Source organism: Hoplias malabaricus, chromosome 2 (genome assembly GCF_029633855.1).
Source record: "Hoplias malabaricus isolate fHopMal1 chromosome 2, fHopMal1.hap1, whole genome shotgun sequence".
Taxonomy (NCBI): domain Eukaryota; kingdom Metazoa; phylum Chordata; class Actinopteri; order Characiformes; family Erythrinidae; genus Hoplias; species Hoplias malabaricus.
The window spans coordinates 79,646,691-79,668,082 of NC_089801.1; the positions used below are offsets into that span (position 1 = coordinate 79,646,691).

General features: G+C 40.8%; 1 protein-coding gene across 1 annotated transcript in view; it reads left to right on the forward strand.

The window, feature by feature from the left end:
- The window catches only part of LOC136678326 (NACHT, LRR and PYD domains-containing protein 3-like), a 41,265-nt gene extending 23,878 nt beyond the window's left edge, over positions 1-17,387 (forward strand). Inside the window, exons 5-9 of the mRNA XM_066656348.1 lie at positions 8,903-9,073; positions 10,604-10,774; positions 14,531-14,704; positions 16,053-16,099; positions 16,852-17,387. Of these exons, the coding sequence (XP_066512445.1) occupies positions 8,903-9,073; positions 10,604-10,774; positions 14,531-14,704; positions 16,053-16,099; positions 16,852-17,387 (1,099 nt within the window). The remainder of the gene's footprint in view (positions 1-8,902; positions 9,074-10,603; positions 10,775-14,530; positions 14,705-16,052; positions 16,100-16,851) is intronic.
- Positions 17,388-21,392: the final 4,005 nt, after the last annotated feature.

Below are 21,392 nucleotides of genomic sequence, written 5' to 3' on the forward strand. Positions count from 1 at the left end.
TTTTAAGTTGTATTTGTAATAAGGGGATTACACATAGACCAGTGTTTCTAATTGTATTTGTTTACTATCTCTGTGTAGAACACCACACCCACTTCTACTTACATGTGGAGACCTGTACCAGATTAATATTAATGGACAAGTCAAATTAAAGACAATTTCAGTTTAAATCCTGGACCTGAATTTTATCTCCTTTTATCTCAACTCACCTGAACGTATATAATTGTTGTCCTGACCCACCCCTGAAGTGATTGTTAATGTACCTACAAACCAGTTACAGTCATTAATACAAACAGGTGACTTTAAATATTTCTTCTAGGCAATAAGCTGGAATAGAGTTTTTTTTTTTTTTGCTTCTTCGTTTCTTATACGTTTAAAAAGTCTCATCATTAAAGGAACTCTATGTAGTATTTTTACCTTAAAATTCATCCATTCATTATCTGTAACCCTTATCCAGTTCAGGGTCACTGTGGGTCCAGAACCTACCTGGAATCATTGGGAGCGAGGCAGGAATACACCCTGGAGGGGGCGCCAGTCCTTCACAGGGCAACACACACACTCACACATTCACTCACACACTCACACCTACAGACACTTTTGAGTCGCCAATCCACCTACCAATGTGAGTTTTTGGACTGTGGGAGGAAACTGGAGCACCCGGATGAAACCCATGCGGTCACAAGGAGAACACACCACACTCCTCACAGACAGTCACCCAGAGGAAACCCACACAGACACGAGTGTTTAGTTCACTATATGTAGAATCTAGCTCAGTTTTCCTCATACATACATGAGAGAGAGAGAGAGAGAGAGAGAGAGAGGTGTGTTTGTCTGTTAGAGAGAGACAGAGAGAGGGTCATGACACACATTAATATTCTTCAGCTCAGACTGTGTGTGTGTGTGAGAGAGAGAGAGAGAGACAGGCAGGTAGGGGCAGCTCAGAAGACAAAAAAGACCATTCTTACATAGTATTACATAGTTTTTCTCGTACATTTAAGAGAGTCATCATTGAGTGTGATCATAAATGTCAGTGTGAATCCTAAATCATAAAAGACCTCATAAATGTCAAATGGGGGAGTGAGTGAAGACCTGTGATGCACTGGGGCCCTGTCCAGGGAGAGTTCCTCTTGCAGCCAGTGATTCTGGGGAGGATTCAGACCCACGTGACCCTGAACAGGACGAAGCACTTACAGAAAATGAATGAATGTTCAGATTGAGCTCATTGTTTGTGTCTCTTAATAACGTTTATAACACACAGACCCCACGTTTATAACAGTAGTGTTTTCCACACGTCATAATTCTTGATTCCTGTGAGGGTGAGTTTCACATTCTCTGTTTTAACTCTACACTGTGTTTACTTCTCCTTACAGATTGTCTCGCTTTAGTCCTTGAATTCCTATGAAAGTCTCTGCTCTGTTCTGAAATCACCAAACTCACCCCTGAAAGAGCTGGACCTCAGTCACACTGACCTGCAGGATTCAGGAGTGAAGCTGATCTCTGAGGCACTAAAGAGTTCACACTGTAAACTGGAGACACTCAGGTGAGAGTTGTGTGATTGTGAGTTGAATGTCCATGTGGATAATGTGTGTGTTCTCCTGCTCCAGTTGGCTGTAGTTACCCTCACAAAGTTTAGTTTGGAGTTAAATTCCACGTGGAAATAGAATGTAAATAGCACTAAAATATTCAGAATAACATTCAGAACAAATGTTCAGACTGAGCTCATAATGTACACACCCCTGAATAATTAATATTGGAGAAATACTGATGTATGAAAATCTCATAATTCCTGATTCACATGAGTCTGAATTTCACATTCTCTATTTTAACTTCACTTTCTCCTGTGTTTACTTTACCTTGCAGACTCACAGACTGTAGATTCACCCTGAATTCCTATGAAAGTCTCTGCTCTGCTCTGAACTCACCAAACTCACCCCTGAAAGAGCCGGACCTCAGTCAGACTGACCTGCAGGATTCAGGAGTGAAGCTGGTCTCTGAGGGATGGAGGAGTTCACACTGTACACTGGAGATAATCAGGTGAGATTTCTGTGTGTTACTGAATAGAAAAGGTTTGTAGAAACAGTAAGATTTGCTCTAGTTTTACACAGAACACTTAATAAAGGTAGGTCTGTGATTTGGACAGAAGTGATCTAAATGTTTCTGATATTCAACATTCAAAGCTCACATAGTTTTCCATTTAATGGTGCAGAGGATGGCTCTGAGATTGTTAACGTTACAAGGTTTTAAACCAGTCATCTCAGTGTGTTTATTAGGAACATTTGGTGGTTCATCTTTGAGGTAAAGTCTTAGTTTTAATAATTCAGGTGTTATAAATGGACAGCTGTAGTGTAGTGGTCAGAGAAGAGGGTTTTGGGCTGGAAGAGCTCTGATTTAATCCCCACGACCCACAGGAATAATTGGGGGTGGTGGGAGTGATGGAAAATCACTGTCCTTCTTCAGTCCATGGCTGAGGGGCCCTTGAGCAAGGCACCAACCCCCAACTGCTCCTCAGGCTCCGAGGATGACTGCCCCTAGTGCACTAGTGTGTGTGAGAGTGAGTGTGTGTTGGCATGTGTTTAAGAAGATATATATATATATATATGTGTGTGTGTGTGTGTGTGTGTGTGTGAGTGTGTGTGTAAGTGAATGAGAGAGAGAGTGTGAAATTCCTGCCTTGCTCCAAGTGATTTTTATTAAGACTCTGGTCCCAACGTGACCCTGATCAGGATGAAGCTGTAACTGACATTTAACAAATGAATTAATTCCTTCATTCTGTAGTGGAAATAGTATGCACACGTTGCGGTGGCATTAGCACTACCTAGTGGAGTATGTGATAAATCATTATTATTTTATTAATAATTAATTATTTAATTCATTTTGCTAAGCTCCACATTTGGGAGCCATTAAATAATATGTAGTGTCTTTACCGGTCTAATTTTAGCTTGGACAAGAAGGCCATATTCACATATTATACAGCAGAATTAGCTAGAATTAACTATTATTAATGAATTATGCTCATTGACCCGCCATGGGTTCTTGACTCTGAAATGGAATCTGAACTAGAAGTTATAATTCCATACAAGAAAGGTGCACACACAAACAAATAACCAAGGATTGGTTTTATCACACACTGGTTTATTAATTGTAATATCAAATAATGAATATTGATTATACATTCATATAATGAAATGGATTACAGCGATATATGCGGGAAGAGGGAGATTAATGAGGGAACTTCTCTATGATAATTATCCTAAATTCTAGAAAGACTATAATTTATCCCAGCAAGTATTCAGCACCGACCCTGAGCAATGAAATAAATGAGACCATGTGACCTTACGCATCCATGGAGATGGACAGGGAGCATGTCGCTGACGCGCTGTGCTTTCCGGCACGACTTCCTGGAGAATTGCAGCCGCGGGGGTTCCTTTTTTCTCAAGACTTTCAAACACAGCGACATTTCAGTTGGCTGGTGGCGGTCTGAAGTTCTCTGTGGGGATTCGCCGTCATCGCTGATCTGCCGCCTTGTGAGAGAGAGACACGCCCATGCAGGTCTCTCCTGGGCCTTTGCTCAGAAGGTCATTCTGAGGGTGCGTGTGGCCTTCTCCGTCGCTGGTCCAGAAGCTTTGGTCACCACTTTGAGTGTCAGAGGTCTGGTCTCCTCCAAAGCTCTGGGTGTGGCATTGAATTTTTGCTAGAGTTAAACTATAGCTCTTTTTAATCTGTAGTTCTCTATCTGGAGCACGCTTTAGGGGTCCAAGACTGTTTAAGAAAGCCATGAGTCTGACGTCTGCAGAGGAGCCAAAAACCTAGTCATTTTACTCTTTAGCCTTGAAAAAGGCTAAAAGAGAAAGCGCCCAAAGTGTCTGGAGCCTTGAAGTGAAGAGTCGAGCAGCGGGAGGGGCAGAGAAGCAGGAGAAGAAGCGTGTGTCGTTTAGCGCCACAGGTTTTTAACCAGAGTTTACAAAACCCGCCTTTACTACCGTTTAGATAAGATTGGAGCCTCTCTTGCTCCTAATTGGCTGCTTCCTGTACCTTGGTAGTGACATCACATAGAATTTATGACCCTTGACAAGACAAAGACTTGACCAGCCCTGGTGAGTGAATATCTCAGGATTCTGTATCATACTTTGCAATATAAATGATTAGATGTTAACGCAAAGTAATATCCTTAAGACAACCATGTTCTACATAAGCATTAACCAACTACACACAGAGTATGTGTTTACCTTGGTTCTACATAAATTCATATAAACAAAAATGACTTTAAGCACATGTAAATTAATCCCGCCCATTTTGATTGTCCAAATGGAATTAATTTCAAACAGTTGTGCACATATACACCTTCTTTTCAATGTAAGAACTTTGGGATGTTTGAGTCTTTTAGAGTTAACAGTCTTTAAAAAGGTGTAAGAGGACATTGTGTGAGTTGCGATCAAGATTGAGTCTGTCTGTCTCCCTGCGTCCTTTCCTTGACCCTGTGGGTCCTTAAGTCATAAAAAAGGGTCCTTGGAGGGGGGTTTACGAGCCTGCTCTCTGTTAGCTGAAATCCATCTGGCTTGTGTGGAGATGTCTCTGAAACCAGCTAAAGTTTGTGTATTTAAAATCACATCTCAGAAAGTCCATTTTTGTATTAGAAATTAATACACATTCATCGTAACATACTACACATTGTACATTGAAATTCTTTTAGACGTTAGGATCTTTCTAGAGGAATAAGAACAGAGCACTGATCTACAAAGTGAAAGCACTACTTCAGCGGTGGTGAGACACAGTTTGCGTTGGTGCCACATAGCTCCAGCGTCTCTGGGTCCTAGAGTAAGTCCTCACCCTGGAGTCACTGACTGTGAGGAGAGTGGTGTGTTCTCCCTGTGTCTGTGTGGGTTTCCTCCAGTGACTCTGGTTTCATCGCACAGTCCAGACACGTGTGTGTGTGCGTGTGTGTGTGTGTGTGTGTGTGTGTGTGTGTGTGTGTGTGTGTGAGATGTTCCTGCCTTGCTCTCAATGATTTTTATTAAGACTCCGGTCCCACCGTGACCCTGATCAGGATGAATCTGTAACTGACATTTAACAAATGAATTTATTCCTTCATTCACTGGTTATTTTGTGACATTTAGAGCAGAGTGTAGTTATTTTCCATTGAGACTAGTCCTCAACACCGTCTTCATCTGACTGTAACTCTCTCTTCCCCCGTTTCTGCCTCCTGAAGTGAGAGGGAGTTTAAAGAGACTTTAATTTTGGGGGTGAAAGTTCATGTGGAGAAGAGAATACAAACAGTGCTGAAAATATTCAGAACAATATTCAGAAAAAATGTTCAGACTGAGTCTGTTATTAATGCCCCTCTGAATAATGTAAATAATGGAAAGTATTATTTTACTCATTAATCTCATTAAACTGATTCTGAGTCTGAAATCCACATTCTGTTTGAACTGTGCTGTATTTACTTTGCTTTGCAGACTGAATGTGTATAAACTCACCATGAATTCCTGTGAAGTTCACTTCTCTGCTCTGAAATCACCAAACTCCTCCCTGAAAGAGCTGGACCTCAGTCACACTGTGCTGCAGGAATCAGAAGTGAAGCTGATCTCTGACGGACTGAAGAGTTCAAACAGTAAAGTGGAGATACTCAGGTAAGACAAGCTTTTTATCTTTTAATTTCTGACAGAAATGTGTGAAAGTGTTTGAAATATCAGATTGTGGAGGTCTGACGGCGTGGCTCTGCTGCTTCAGCTTCATGATTCACTTTATGTTTTACACACAGCACATGTTCACTATGTTCTTATTCTTATTTCATATTTTATGGGGCATTTTATTGAATGTGTCTCATCAAACCACACTCTCCAACACTATTTACTGAGATCTTCCACATGGATCTGGATTTATGGAGCTGTCAGTTCAGGAACGAGACGAAGGGACTGAAGCACATGCAGAGATGGAGATTTATTAAACAAGTAACGGGAACAAGAAATAAACAAAGGGAGCACAAATGACACAGACACAAAATGAGGGACAAACCAGGGACACAGAGAGGAGCTTATGAAGGAAATCATGATAGGAAACACCTGTGAACGCTCAGGACTCACAGGTGCAGGGCGTGGCTAGGAAACGAGTGGAAAAGACACATGGCAAGAAAAACAGAACTGAACACGTGATCAAAACATGACAAAGGACATAAACACAGGAGAACAGTCACAGATTATAACAGGAGCTCATTTAGTGCCTGAAAAGAGTAAATGGAGTAAAGGTTTTTTTTGCTTTGTATTTCTTGTACATTTAAGAAAGTCATCATTGAGTGTGATCATAAATGTCAGTGTGAATCCTAAATCATAAAAGACCTCATAAATGTCAAATGGGGGAGTGAGTGAAGACCTGTGATGCACTGGGGCCCTGTCCAGGGAGTGTTTTTCTTGCAGCCAGTGATTCTGGGGAGGATTCAGACCCACGTGACCCTGAACAGGACGAAGCACTTACAGAAAATGAATGAATGTTCAGATTGAGCTCATTGTTTGTGTCTCTTAATAACGTTTATAACACACAGACCCCAAGTTTATAACAGTAGTGTTTTCCACACGTCATAATTCTTGATTTCTGTGAGGGTGAGTTTCACATTCTCTGTTTTAACTCTACACTGTGTTTTCTTCTCCTTACAGATTGTCTTACTTTAATCAGTCCTTGAATTCCTATGAAAGTCTCTGCTCTGTTCTGAAATCACCAAACTCACCCCTGAAAGAGCTGGACCTCAGTCACACTGACCTGCAGGATTCAGGAGTGAAGCTGATCTCTGAGACACTAATGAGTTCACACTGTAAACTGGAGACACTCAGGTGAGAGTTGTGTGATTGTGAGTTGAATGTCCATGTGGATAATGTGTGTGTCCTGCTCCAGTTGGCTGTAGTTACCCTCACAAAGTTTAGTTTGGAGTGAAATTCCATGTGGAAATAGAATGTAAATAGCACTAAAATATTCAGAATAACATTCAGAACAAATGTTCATATTGAGCTCATAATGTACACACCCCTGAATAATTAATATTGGAGAAATACTGATGTATGAAAATCTCATAATTCCTGATTCACATGAGTCTGAATTTCACATTCTCTATTTTAACTTCACTTTCTCCTGTAATTACTTTACCTTGCAGACTCACAGACTGTAAATTCACCCTGAATTCCTATGAAAGTCTCTGCTCTGCTCTGAACTCACCAAACTCACCCCTGAAAGAGCTGGACCTCAGTCACACTGACCTGCAGGATTCAGGAGTGAAGCTGGTCTCTGAGACACTAAAGAGTTCACTCTGTAAACTGGAGACACTCAGGTCAGTTCTGTCTGTTCAGACTTGATTTTTAATGCTTCACCAACATTAAAGTTATACATCTTTAACAATTTATTTAGAGGATACAATGTTGCGCCAGACACTCTTTTGTAAGATGTATCTAGAGGTATCAAGGGATGGGTGTAACATGGAATGTGTGGTGTAATGTGGAAGTGAGGGAACAATGGAATGCTCTTTTCAGCTTTTATCTGAAGTGAAGTACAAGGTACAATAAAGCAGCAGTAGTGGTATGATCATGGTTTAATAACACAACAATGCAAATGTAGTTGTAGCAGTGATATGAGAAGAAGAAGACAATGAAAAATATTAAATGCTAAAACCATCCGACTACTACTGGGTGGACTGTGGATGGTGCCAAAGAAAATAAATAAACAAAAGTTCCCTACAAATAAAACTAACCTACTCCAAAAATACAAATGTGGCACTCACCCTTTACCTAGTGTGTGTATATACAGGGTTTGTCCTACCATGGAATGTATCGGTGCCTGTACTTGCCTGTCCACACCAGTGGTGGTGGTAGAGAGATTTAACAAGAGAAGAGCAATCCACAGATTTAAAATGGCTAAAGTGAAGCTAGGCTTAAGTAAAGTTAGCAGCACCACAACTAAACCTCAAACTCTAGCTAGTGACAGCAACAACAATCTCAGTTTGAGCTAGCAGCAAAGATCATCAAACAAAATAGCAGCAACATCTGTAAACATAAGCTAGCAGCAACAAGCCTCAAACCATAAGTTAGCAGCGTTCAAGTATCACACAGGTAAAAAGCTCTTCCCCCTCATTGTTCCACTTGGTGGGCTTTATATCCAAGAGGTCCCGCCTCTTCCAGGTGAACAGTTCGTCCTATAGGAGGATTAGGACAGCAGTCTTGGGCAACAGCTCCCCCATTGGCTGAACAGGTAATAAACTAGAGAGAGAGGAAGTGAAAGAAAGTGGAGGGAGAAAACAAAACAAACAGTGCCTCTCTGGCACATTACATACAATATGAAATATTAAGATGAAGTCAGGTGCTGGATTCCTAGATTATAATTCACTACTCACAAAAATCAGATCATCTTCTCCTACATTATCTCTGCTCTCTGAACACTTCAGGACTTCTGTAAAGTGTTTCCACTGCTGGAGTAACAGTCAACAGCAGACTCTCCCCATGGTGATATTATCAGTCCTACAGGCTATGAACCAGAGCAGAGGTTTATTATTATAGTGATATACAGACACTGACTCTTTGGTTTTTATCTTTTAATGTGTTCTACACAGAGTCTGATCAGTGTAATGTAAAAAGATCAGACTGAACTCTGTTGTTTCTAAAGTTATCTTGTTATTTGAGGCATCTCTCTTTAGCTGCTCTAAGAGGTTTCTGTGAAGCTTCAGTTCTGTTCTGTTAAACTGTGTGTTTTAATGTTTAAATGAAGCATTTCCTCCCCCCACTGGAGGAAAGATGAGTCACAGTGGGATTTTTTAGTTTGTTTTTGTTGTTGTTTGTTTGTTTCTCCTCTAAATGAAATCAACATGTCTTTCTTAATCCTTTCAGAAATGTTCCTGTAACTATTCAGTGAGTAATGTCCTCTCTCTTTACAGACTAACTGGGTGTAAACTTGGGGAAAAGTCTTGTGAAGATCTGGGCTCAGTTTTACTGGTGAACTCCTCCCTGAAGGAACTGGACCTCAGTAACAATGACCTGCAGGATTTAGGAGTGGAGAAGCTCTCTGCTGGACTGAAGAGTTCACTCTGTAAACTGGAGACACTCAGGTCAGAGTTCTGGGATTTTATTCTTCATTTCTGTGCTTCACAAACATGACTTTATACATTAAAAAGAATTTTTTTTTCTAAGCTCTTGTATAAAATATAGAGGAAAGGACTGTGTTACTAGATTATAATAAACACTCCACTGGGATTATTAACAAAACTAGGGGTGGGGGATATGGCCCTAATTTTGTCAATAATAATATTATTGGTGATAAGAATAAAACACTGAAAATACTTAAATAAATGTTATATTAATATGAATTATATTCAATAATATATATTTAATAGAGCGGCATGGTGGCGCAGCAGGTAGTGTCGTAGTCACACAGCTCCAGGGACCTGGAGGTTGTGGGTTCGATTCCCGCTCCGGGTGACTGTCTGTGAGGAGTTGGTGTGTTCTCCCCGTGTCCATGTGGGTTTCCTCCGGGTGCTTCGGTTTCCTCCCACAGTCCAAAAACACACGTTGATAGGTGGATTGGTGACTCCAAAAGGGTCCATAGGTGTGAGTGTGTGAGTGAATGTGTGTGTGTCTGTGTTGCCCTGTGAAGGACTGGCGCCCCCTCCAGGGTGTATTCCTGCCTTGCGCCCAATGATTCCAGGTAGGCTCTGGACCCACCGCGACCCTGAACTGGATAAGCGGTTACAGATAATGAATGAATGAATTAAGTTAGTTAAGTGGTGACCAATCGATAACGTCAATGGACGTCCAAAATGCATTTTATACAAGTAATTTATTTCGGGACCAATTAATAATGTTAATGGACGTCCAAAATACGTCTAATAGTCGTCTTTTCAATATCTGTGTTTGGAAGTATTTTCAACTTTCATTTTCAACCTTAAGAAAACGTTGATTAGACGGCAGTCATTACGTTATTTCAACATTGAATCAATGGCTAAATGTTTACTGGGAATGAACAAATGCACGTCACAGAAAACATGTGAGTCACTCGATTCATAAATGCAGAGTCAACAATTTACAAATAAATTTTAATTTGAGACTTCGACTTTACAAATATTTGCAATGTAAATTTAAACAAAAGTATTTATTTTCGCATAAAAGTATAAAATTACAAACTGCAGACCGTGAGACACAGAGTGTGATGTATTCATTTGTGAACAGTGAAACATATCTGTGACTTGTGTTTAATTTGTGGATTAACATTTATGCATTTGTAAAGTATTTTGAGACTAATCTCTCTCCATAATCCATTGCCTGTGGGCTTGCATTATGAGGTATTTAACATGAGAGAATTTTGTGTGCGTGCTTCAAGCTTCAGATTCAAGAGTGCCATCACTAGGAGACGGTTACCAGGTTCTGAATCTGTGACATATTTCCTGTTAAAACCGAGAAGCGAGCAGATTTTTGAGAAGCGAGAGCAAGCTCAAATTTTTGAAGCTGTCGCTGTTTTCGCTCGGTTTTCATGATTCTGTGCTCATTGAGTCTGACTTGCTCGATTTAGTGTGGTTTTTGGAGAACCTGTTCATGAAATGTTCCTGTAACTATTCAGTGAGTAATGTCCTCTCTCTTTACAGACTAACTGTGTGTAAACTTGGGGGAAATTCTTGTGAAGATCTGGGCTCAGTTTTACTGGTGAACTCCTCCCTGAAAGAACTGGACCTCAGTAACAATGACCTGCAGGATTCAGGAGTGGAGAAGCTCTCTGCTGGACTGAAGAGTTCACTCTGTAAACTGGAGACACTCAGGTCAGAGTTCTGGGATTTTATTCTTCATTTCTGTGCTTCACAAACATGACTTTATACATTTAAAAAAAAAAGAAAATAGTTATTTTTTAAGCTCTAGTATAAAATATTAAGGAAAAGACTGGATTACCAGATTATAATTTACATAATGTAATATATAATGTATGATATGCATTTATTTGTCGTATAACGTACAAACCGGATTCCAAAAAAGTTGGGACACTAAACAAATTGTGAATAAAAACTGAATGCAATGATGTGGAGGTGCCAACATCTAATATTTTATTCAGAATAGAACACAAATCACAGATCAAAAGTTTAAACTAAGAGAATGTAACATTTTAAGGGAAAAATATGTTGTTTCAAAATTTCATGGTGTCAACAAATCCCAAAAAAGTTGGGACAAGGCCATTTTTTACCACTGTGTGGCATCCCCCCTTCTTCTTACAACACTCAACAGACGTCTGGGGACAGAGGAGACCAGTTTCTCAAGTTCAGAAATAGGAATGCTCTCCCATTCATGTCTAATACAGGCCTCTAACTGTTCAATCGTCTTGGGCCTTCTTTGTCGCACATTCCTCTTTATGATGCGCCAAATGTTCTCTATAGGTGAAAGATCTGGACTGCAGGCTGGCCATTTCAGTACCTGGATCCTTCTCATACGTAGCCATGATGTTGTGATTGCTGCAGAATGTGGTCTGGCATTATCTTGTTGAAAAATGCAGGGTCTTCCCTGAAAGAGATGACGTCTAGATGGGAGCATATGTTGTTCTAGAACCTGAACATAGTTCTCTGCAATAATGATGCCTTTCCAGACATGCAAGCTGCCCATGCCACAAGCACTCATGCAACCCCATACCATCAGTGATGCAGGCTTCTGAATGGAGCGTTGATAACAACTTGGGTTATCTTTGTCCTCTCTGGTGCAGATGACTTAGCGTCCCAGTGTTCCATAAAAAACTTCAAATCGTGACTCATCTGACCACAGAACAGTCTTCCATTTGCCACAATCCATTTTAAAAGACCCCTGGCCCAGTGCAAACGTCTGAGCTTGTGGAGCTTGCTTAGAAATGGCTTCCTCTTTGCACTGTAGAGTTTCAGCTGGCAACGGCGGATGGCATGGTGGATTGTGTTCACTGACAATGCTTTCTGGAAGTATTCCTGAGCCCATTCTGTTATTTCCTTGACTGTGGCATTCCTGTTTGAGGTGCAGTGACGTTTAAGAGCCCGGAGATCACGAGCATCCAGTAGAGTTTTACGACATTGACCCTTACGCACAGCAATTGTTCCAGATTCTCTGAATCTTTTGATGAGGTTATGCACGGTTGATGGTGATAACTTAAAAGTCTTTGCTATTTTAAGCTGGGTAACACCATTCTGGTATTGCTGCACTATCTTTCTGCGCAACAATGGTGGAATTGGTGATCCTCTTACCATCTTGGCTTCAGAGAGACACTGACACTCTGAGAAGCTCTTTTTATACCCAATCATGTTGTCAATTGACCTAATTAGTGTTAATTGGTCTTCCAGCTGTTCGTTATATGCTCAATTTCCTTTTTCCAGCTACTTATTGCTAGTTGTCCCAACTTTTTTGAGAATTGTTGACACTGTAAAATTTTGAATCAACATATTTTTCCTTTAAAATGTTACATTTACTCAGATTAAACTTTTGATCTGTCATCTATGTTCTATTACGAATAAAATATTGACATTTGCCATCTCCACATCATTGCATTCAGTTTTTATTCACAATTTGTTTAGTGTCCAAACTTTTTTGGAATCCGGTTTGTACAATGAAATGTGTCCTCCGCATTTAACCCATCTGTGGATGTGAACACACACACACACACACACTAGTGCACTAGGGGCTGTGAACACACAACCAGAGCGTATGGGTTCAGTGCCTTGCTCAAGGACACTTCAGCCGTGGATGTTCATGCTGGACCTGGGGATTGAACCAGCAACCTTTCGGTACCAAGCCCGGTCTCTAACCATTAGCCAAGGCTACACTCCATTGGGATTAAAACACAACACAAGTACTTTTTAATGTGTGTCTGTGTCTGTAAAAGGAAACATATGGCGTCACATCAATGGACGCCACATCAAGGACGCAGTAACAGCAGGTGGAACATTTAAATCTGTACCTTTTTAAAATTGTGTTAGTTAATCGCAAATGTGAAACCCATAGAGAGAGACAGAGAAAGAGAGAGAGAGAGAGAGAGGGGAATTGCGCTCACACACAGATCATAATCTGACTCTCAAACTGTTTTTTTTCCTCAAATGATTTTTACTCTCTTCATTTTAAATGTTTTGAAATGGGAGGTTTGTGACAGTTTGGGGGCGGGGTCAGGGCTGTTTCTCTCAGTTAATGCTATTGGCTGATGTCTCCTGGTTCTGTGACTGCCTCATACACTCTATATGTCCCTCCTACTGAGAGAAGCCTTCTACAGAAAAACAAACATGGAGGATGTGTACCGTGACAATGTGTTTCGTTTTGAAACAGGGAAAATGTAAAATAGGAGACTACTCCGTATCCAAAATTATTTTGAGAGTATGGTTCCAAGGCCGTTCTTCAGTGTCTCTTTGCAGTGAGAGCGGGTGGAATATGAAGTAAATGTACACTGTCAGAGATTTTGTTACTGTGGTGGTACCCTCAAGGGTACATATTTGTACTTTTAATTAGGAAACATAAGTGTTCATTATTGTATTATAATTGTAGATTTTAAAATCGTGTTGATTTCATACGTCCTATTTCATCTCCAGGACTCCAAGATTAGAAACATGTATCCTGCTTGAGTAGAGAATGTAATGTACCTCTAAGAAATTAAATTGGACTTTTAAACACTGTTGTACCTTTAAAGGTACATTTACACAGTTTGTACCCTTAGTGACCAATAATGTACCTCTAACATACCTTTCTTTCTGAGAGTGTAGCTAGTGAACAAGAGTCGACTCACGAACGAATCAATTCCCTGAGCATCATGAAGTAGGGCTTGACTCTTGGCAAATGATTCAGAGAATCAACCTCACAGTCGAAGTTTTCTAACGCCTTCCTGCAGTTAACATCATTTCCACATGTTTATCACATATTACTATGATCTGAGCCCACTGTAGACAGTGGAATATGACCTTATCTCGACTCTGTTTATCCATGGTGCTGTCCCGGGGAAAACAGCAGCTCTGCTTCTCCCAGTATGAGGGACATACACAGTGTATGAGGCAGTCACAGAACCAGGAGACATCAGCCAATAGCATTCACTGAGAGAAACTGCCCTGACCCCGCCCCGAAACTGTCACAAACCTCCCATTTCAAAACCTTTGTAAAAGAATAAAATTAGGATCATAACTTAAACAGGGAGGTCATAGTATAGAAACCTTTACTGGGTTAATGTCTGTATATTTACTTCTAGTAATAACCCCTCTGTGGGACACTGCTGTGATAATGTTGTGTTATGATTTGATTTCCTTTCTATTGAGTGAGCTTTTGAACAGACTCTAAAATGTCTTAGATTTATAAAAACAAATATCCAGGTCTTTTTATTAATTATGTTAAGGTTTTTAAACTTTTTTTTATAACTTTTAGCTTTAGATTTTAACCTGTTTGATACTGGAGTGTTTTGTAAATTAAACAGAATTTGGTGCTTGTTGGTTTGATTCTAAACAGCAGCTTGATTTGTTCTGAGTAAATACCACATCTCTCACTTTACCTCTCTCTCTCTCTATCTCTCTCTCTCTCTCTCTCTCTCTCTGTCTCTGTAGATTGTCTGGTTGTTTAGTTACAAAGGAAGGCTGTGCTTTTCTGGCTTCAGCTTTGAGCTCAAACCCCTCACACCTGAAAGAACTGGATCTGAGCTACAATCACCCAGGAGACACAGGAGTGAAGCTGCTCTCTGTTAAACTGGAGGATCCACACTGCAGACTGGACACACTCAGGTACGGACAGCTTTCTGTATTTGTGTGTGTTCAGTTACTGATGTCATCTGCTGTTACTGTATTTCTATAAAGCTCTACAGCTCATTGTTCCTTCTTCATTTAGCCTCTGCTCTGCTCTAGTAGTATTTAATGGTTAGAGTATCACCCTTCACTGCTCTGTCTCCACTGTTCAGTGTAACTGTTGTCGGGCCGAAGGCTCGTGAGACACTGAAGTAAAACTAAGCCCCATATAACAGTCTCTTTATGTGGATTGTAGACTGTTCCTAGAACAGTCTTCAGAAATGTACATTCAGTGTTTAGGGAAGTACAGGACTACTCTAGTACAGTTCTACGACTCCAATGCTGAAACACTGCAGACGGAAAGATCCTACACTCGACTAGTCCATCATTATCTCTGTATTCCTATCATTTCGGGGCGTCTATGGGTCTGGATCAATGGTCAACAGATTGAAGAGCAGAGTTTAATACCCAGAGTGGTGTTATCAGTTAAACAGGCTACAAACCAGAGCAGAGCTTTATTTATTATAGTGATATACAGACATTGACTCTTTGGTTATTAATATTTTAATGTCTACAGAGAGTCTTGGGAGTGTAATGGGTGTGCTAGGGTCAGAAGGGAAGTGGATGAAGTGATGCCCCCGTCATGCACAATGCCCCCTGTATAAGCCTCTGGAGGCAGTGTTATGATCTGGTGGTCTTCAGTGGGTCAGGTCTAGACTCAGCAGTGTTATCTGAACCCACTGAGAGTCTTTGGGATGTGCTGGAGAAGACTTTATGGAGTGGTCCGACTCTCCCGTCGTCAATACAAGATCTCCACCAAAAAGGCAGCTCTGGAGGAAATAAATGTTGTGGTGTTGTAGAAGGTTGTAGAAACAGAGCCGTGGTGAATGTGGAGCGTAATCAAAGCTAAAGGTGGTCCAGTGAAATATTAGTGTGTGTGAGTTGTGTTGGTCGGGCAGTGTAGGGGTCTGTGATGAAATGGTCAGTGAGAGCAGGTACAAGGCAGAAGAACCTAATAAATGAGCAGCTGAGTGTAGGATCTAGAAACGGTTTAATGGAGCAGTTGTAGAAGAGCGACTCTGCTGCATTATTCTGTGTTGAAGGCTGAGAGGAACAGAGGGAAATGGAGGAAATGAAACACAGAGAAAGAGAAACAGAATATTTCTCTGTGATAAAAAGACAGAGGGGATGAAACACCACAGATGATGATCGTTCTTCTGTTTCCAAAAATGACATCAATGAATGACACTGTAATGAAGCTGAATGTGGGGCTCAGAGAGAACAGTGAGAACACACACCACTCAAACACAACCATCAACTTACAACTTTGTGTGTGTGTGTGTTGTAGGTTGGAGCATGGAGGAGAGATCAGGATAAAACCAGGACTAAGAAAATGTAGGTTCTCTCTCTCTCTCTCTCTCCTTCATGCTCTTTTGCTTTTTCTGTTTCACTTTCACTTTTCCTTTTCTCTCCTGCTCTTTCTCTTTACATTCGTTGTGTCTCATTTTGTGTTGTTTGTGTGTTGTGTAGGTACCACTTCAGAATAAGACTTCACTTATAAAGGTTTATAAATGGTTTAAAGTGTTTATTAATAGTTATGTTGTTAACACATTAATAATCAGTTATAACACAGATATAAAGCGCACCAGTGACCTGTTGTTTGCCAAATAGTGAACCCACATCCATCTACAGTTAAACCTCAGATCTTGCCGAATACTGACCTCACTGTGCCTCCTCCATCAGTCGACATTAACCCCGTCAGCTCCAGCACATATTTGTTAATGAGTTTAACCCTTTAATGAATTACCCACCACCAGAGTGTCTTTTTCTACTTTAATGATAATGTGGTGAACCTTAACATGTGAAATGACTAAACTCACATTCTCAGGTCTGAGCTTATTCTTTACCTCCACATTTTCACTAAGTTCTCTCACACTTTCAGTATTAGACACAAAAGAGTTCACTGTCACACTTCCTTTCTCTGTGTTACAAAGGATTTTTAAATCACTTTTAAGTGTTCACAGTGTAATTAATAACCATGTAATAACAGGCTTTTAAACCATTTATAAACCTTTATTACTGTATTCTTATTTTAATGTGGAACCATTGTGTGTCTGATTGTGTGGTGTGTATCTTGTTGTGTGCAGATGACTGTGAGCTCACACTGGACCCAAACACAGTGAACACACACCTCTCTCTGTCTGAGGGGAACAGGAAGGTGAAGTGGGAGAGACAGTCGTATCCTGATCATCCAGAGAGATTCAGTTACTATCAGCAGGTTCTGTGCAGAGAGAGTCTGACTGGACGCTGTTACTGGGAAACTGAGTGGAGTGGGGGGATGATTGAAATTTCAGTGGCGTATAAATCAATCAGGAGAAAAGGAGGCAGTTATGACTGTTTGTTTGGAGAAAATGAAAAGTCCTGGAGTCTGTTCTGCTCTAATAACGGTTACTCTGTCCGTCACAATTATAACAGAACTGCTCTCCCTCCTCCTCCCTCCAGCTCTAACAGAGTAGGAGTGTATGTGGACTGTCCGGCCGGCACTCTGTCCTTCTACAGCGTCTCCACTGACACACACACACTCACACACTTACACACACTCACCACCACATTCACTGAACCCCTCTGTGCTGGGTTTAGGCTTGATTATGACTCCTCAGTGAGTTTGTGTCAGATAAAATAGTGCTGTGTGTGATCTATTGTTTTGATTGGTCTTTTCTGTCAAACGAGCTGCTGCTTTAAAATGTGAGGAGAATCACAAAAGACGATGAAACAGAAATGAAGCTCAGTTTGTAAAAGCGAGCAGAGAGACTCTTCAGGGACAAAACAGTGATAAAACCTGGATCTGAGTGAACACTACACCCCTGCACTTCTCTCTCTTTTATATTCCTGATGTAAACAGGATTTTTCAGCTGTTTATTTGATTTCTCTCGTTATAAAGCGCTGTGTTTATTTACACTGTGCGCAGGTCTCCATCGTCTCTCACATCAAATCTATGGGGAGTCAGTTACAAAACAGTGGATACTCTGTCTCTGACGTGTCCAGCTCGGTCCTACTTCTGTATCCCAGGTTCCTCAACACCATCTGAGCGCCTCTTCTCTACAGCAGGAAATATAGCTTCAAACAGAGAGAACCAGCCTTAGCCCAGAACATGGGAGAGGTTTCTATTGTTACTCTGTAATGAAGGAGTGAGGGTGTGAGTGAGTGAAGGTGTTTCCTGTAGGAGGAAAGAGGACAGAGGGGATCAGGGTGTAATGGGTGGGTTGTGTTCATCTGTGTCGTCAGTGTAAACACAGACCCTCGTCATAGTGCACTTCCACCTCCAGAACTCTTCAGATATTTGTAAATATTAAATATTTAGTTTTCAAACGACGCCAAACACAATGTAATTGTGGGCTAACACTGAACTGTCTTTGTTCTTGTTAATCTGGTTAATGGTGTAAACTGAGCACAGACAGTGTGTTGATGCTGAGTGGACGGGGGTTAAGAGATGTGTCTTAAAGCTGAAAGGAAACACAAACATAGGAACAGAAGGAAAAGATGGGGCTTCTCTAAGAAACTCTTCTCCTTTCTGTGAGATTGGATTCTGGGGGTTTGTTGTGGGGGGAAATGAAAGAGTGATGTTTGTTGGTGGAAAAGAAGAATTCTGAAATATACTTTTATTAAAGTTTAATATTATGAACATTTAATAAATCTCTTAAAAAACAGAAGTCTGTTTTTGTACTGCATCTCCACACACACACACACACACACACACTTAAGCCCTCTATTCAGGGTGTAGTGTGTGTGATGGTGTCTCCTCAGGGGGTTGGGAGGGTTGTGAATATTCAGTGGGGTTGTGTCAGATGGAGCTTCAGTAAATCTTCAACTATCTTCAGGAATCTGTGTAAAATCTGTTTCAAGGCGGTTCCAGTAATGAACTTTATAGTGGAGCTTGTTGAGAACGTGCCAAAGATCTCTGAACTCCTTCAGATGTTAAAAAGCTCCAGAGCTGGGATTTTCAGGGCTGTGAGTTCTGTTCTGAAGCTGAAGACCAGGGCTTCACTTCACTGCTCCTGTAAAGGCACTCTTTAGAGATACGAGGTTCTGACTCAACAGCCGTGACACGCCTCCTTTCTATCAGCAGCTTCAGTGCAGTTCATCACAAGTTTGGGTACACCTGAGTACATGGTTGAGTCTCTGAGGTGAAGGAGATGAACACAAGATAAATAAATGAATTTAGAGAAACAATAAACTTGTAGGTGACTGGGGGGCGTCCAAACTTTTCCACTGAACTGAATCTGTGACGTCATCCTTTAATTCTGGCTCTTCTTCCAGACCACGGTCATTTAAGGAGTGTGTGTGTGTGTTCTTCCAGACAGGGAGTTCTTCTTTGCCACTGTTGCCAATGTCTTGTTTTTCGGGGGTTGGGCTGTGGACGCTGCGATGGACCTTTCACAGAATATTCTCCATAATTTTGAAATTCTAATAATAATAAATTGATAAAAGTGAAAACATCTCTTTGTCTCCTTTGTCACAGTTCAGCATTTTTTCTCACATTTAATGAACACAGACAAACATTAATGTCCCCACTGCGCATGGAAACAAACACAGAGAGAAAACATTAATGTGGTGAAGACGACGTACACAGCTCCTACACTGACCCATCTCTTACCAATGTAAAATACTGTGGCAGTTTATTTAACACAAAAAGAATAAAGGTGTTCAGTTGAACTCCAGTGAATTGTTTACACACAGGAACATTTAAAAACATAAAACACATCAATAGACGATAGACGTACAGTGATAATGTAGATGTATTTTCATGAGCTCATCACACATTAACCCTCCTTCACTGTCAATCATTTTGAAACGTCACTGTGTCGTAGTGAACAGAAAGCTTCATTAGAGATGTGTCCACTTTTGTACGTCACTGAACAGATTATACCATTTGAAACTGAAGAAACACGAGGCACATGTATTTAATAAAAGTGCATTTCATTCTGTTCAGTTTTTCAACACAAAGATCTTGGTAAAAAAGTGCTTCAGGGGTTAATTATCAGTCCTTTCCCATCTTTTGATTCTGATTCAGTGATTGAAGTGTCACTGTCGTCATGATTAATGATGATGAGAAAATAAGATGAACAATAAAAACAACCATTAATTGCTGTAAAAGCTACACACAACATTGAAAATAACTAATAAAAGATCAATAATGATATAAATAACCATTTAATCGTAGAATACACTCTAAATTGTGTTGTGTTTCACACGATGATCAATGAAAAGTGTTAAAGTTTATTTTGTTATAAATGATACATTTACACAACTATTTTATTCATCATTCTACAGACTTTTAAGTTGAAGTTGTGGGGTCCCTCTGTGGTTCCCTCTGGGACGGTGTTTTCAGTGATTCTCATTAATCATATAAGACACAAGAATATTAATGTGGGTAAAAACTCGGACATGCATTAACCGTCTGATCGTTTAGAGGGTCCTTGTCGAGTTGTTGATTGACGTACATTTGATCCAATCACATGACGACATCAACCACAGGAAAACAAGGGGAAGGGGGATTAGGACGGGGACGATTAGGATCCACACCGGTTTTTATCGTGATCGACCGGTCAGTGTCTCCACACAGATTTGTGCCGGTCGCATTTACACATGTGCACCACACGAGGGCAGCAGCAGCAGCGCAAACACAGCCACACACTCACTGTTTAAGCACTGTTTCCTATTGTACTACACTTGTGCACTTGTTTTCATTAGGAATCGTTAATAATTGCTCTTTATTTTATTTAGGGTTTTTTTTCAAAGACAACATTTGTCACATTAGTGCACAGTTTTATGTTCAGATGTAAAAGTTTCCATTAAACCCTTTGTACAGAAACGCCCTCTATTGTTAATCAACATTAATTAGTTCATAGCGTCAAATGATTTGATCAAAAAGCCCTCAACACCACCTCATATGTCTCAGTAGTAACACCACTACACACACACTGACTTTCAGCCCCCTGCTCGGTACTGACTGTTTACACCTGGAGCAGGTCGACATTTAAACTCGGACATTTAAACCATAACAGACTGTAAAATCTCTTCAGATTCTGTCTTTAAAAAAACACAGTCTCAGGAGAGAGGCGCCGCACCGGTGAAAAGCTCCAAAAGACAATCCCTTACTCACCACGCCACAGTAAACGTGCCTTTATTTCCTGAGTAACGGTAACGCACTGTTCTGGAGCTCCTAGCGCCCAGGCAATGGTAAGTTTGGACGTAAAGTCTTCGTGAATTCAGAGTTGAGGGCGTTCCTTCTTAGATTCAGTGCAGCTGTGGACCAATGAGCGGCTGCCGGCTGTGAGCGGGGTCCTATTCCCCGGGGGAGGGGTGCGCTGCTGGACGCCGCTCTCTACAGGGATTCGCTCACAGCTCTGAGGGGGCGTGTCAGAAGTGATTGACACCTCTATGAACCAATAGCAGCGACTGAGATAAAGACAAAGAGAGTCGATGTGCCGAGATCACTCACTCTCTCTGGGTCTGGGAGAGAGAAGGAGCGCCTGGGAACATATTTTAGAATAAACTTAAATTGACTTGTTTTATCGCAGAACAACCAAATAAAACCTTTATGTTTGTTGACAGACTGTTTTAAACGTTTAATCACTTTGAGGTACATATTGTCTATTTTCAGAAAATACCGAAAACTGCATCTGTG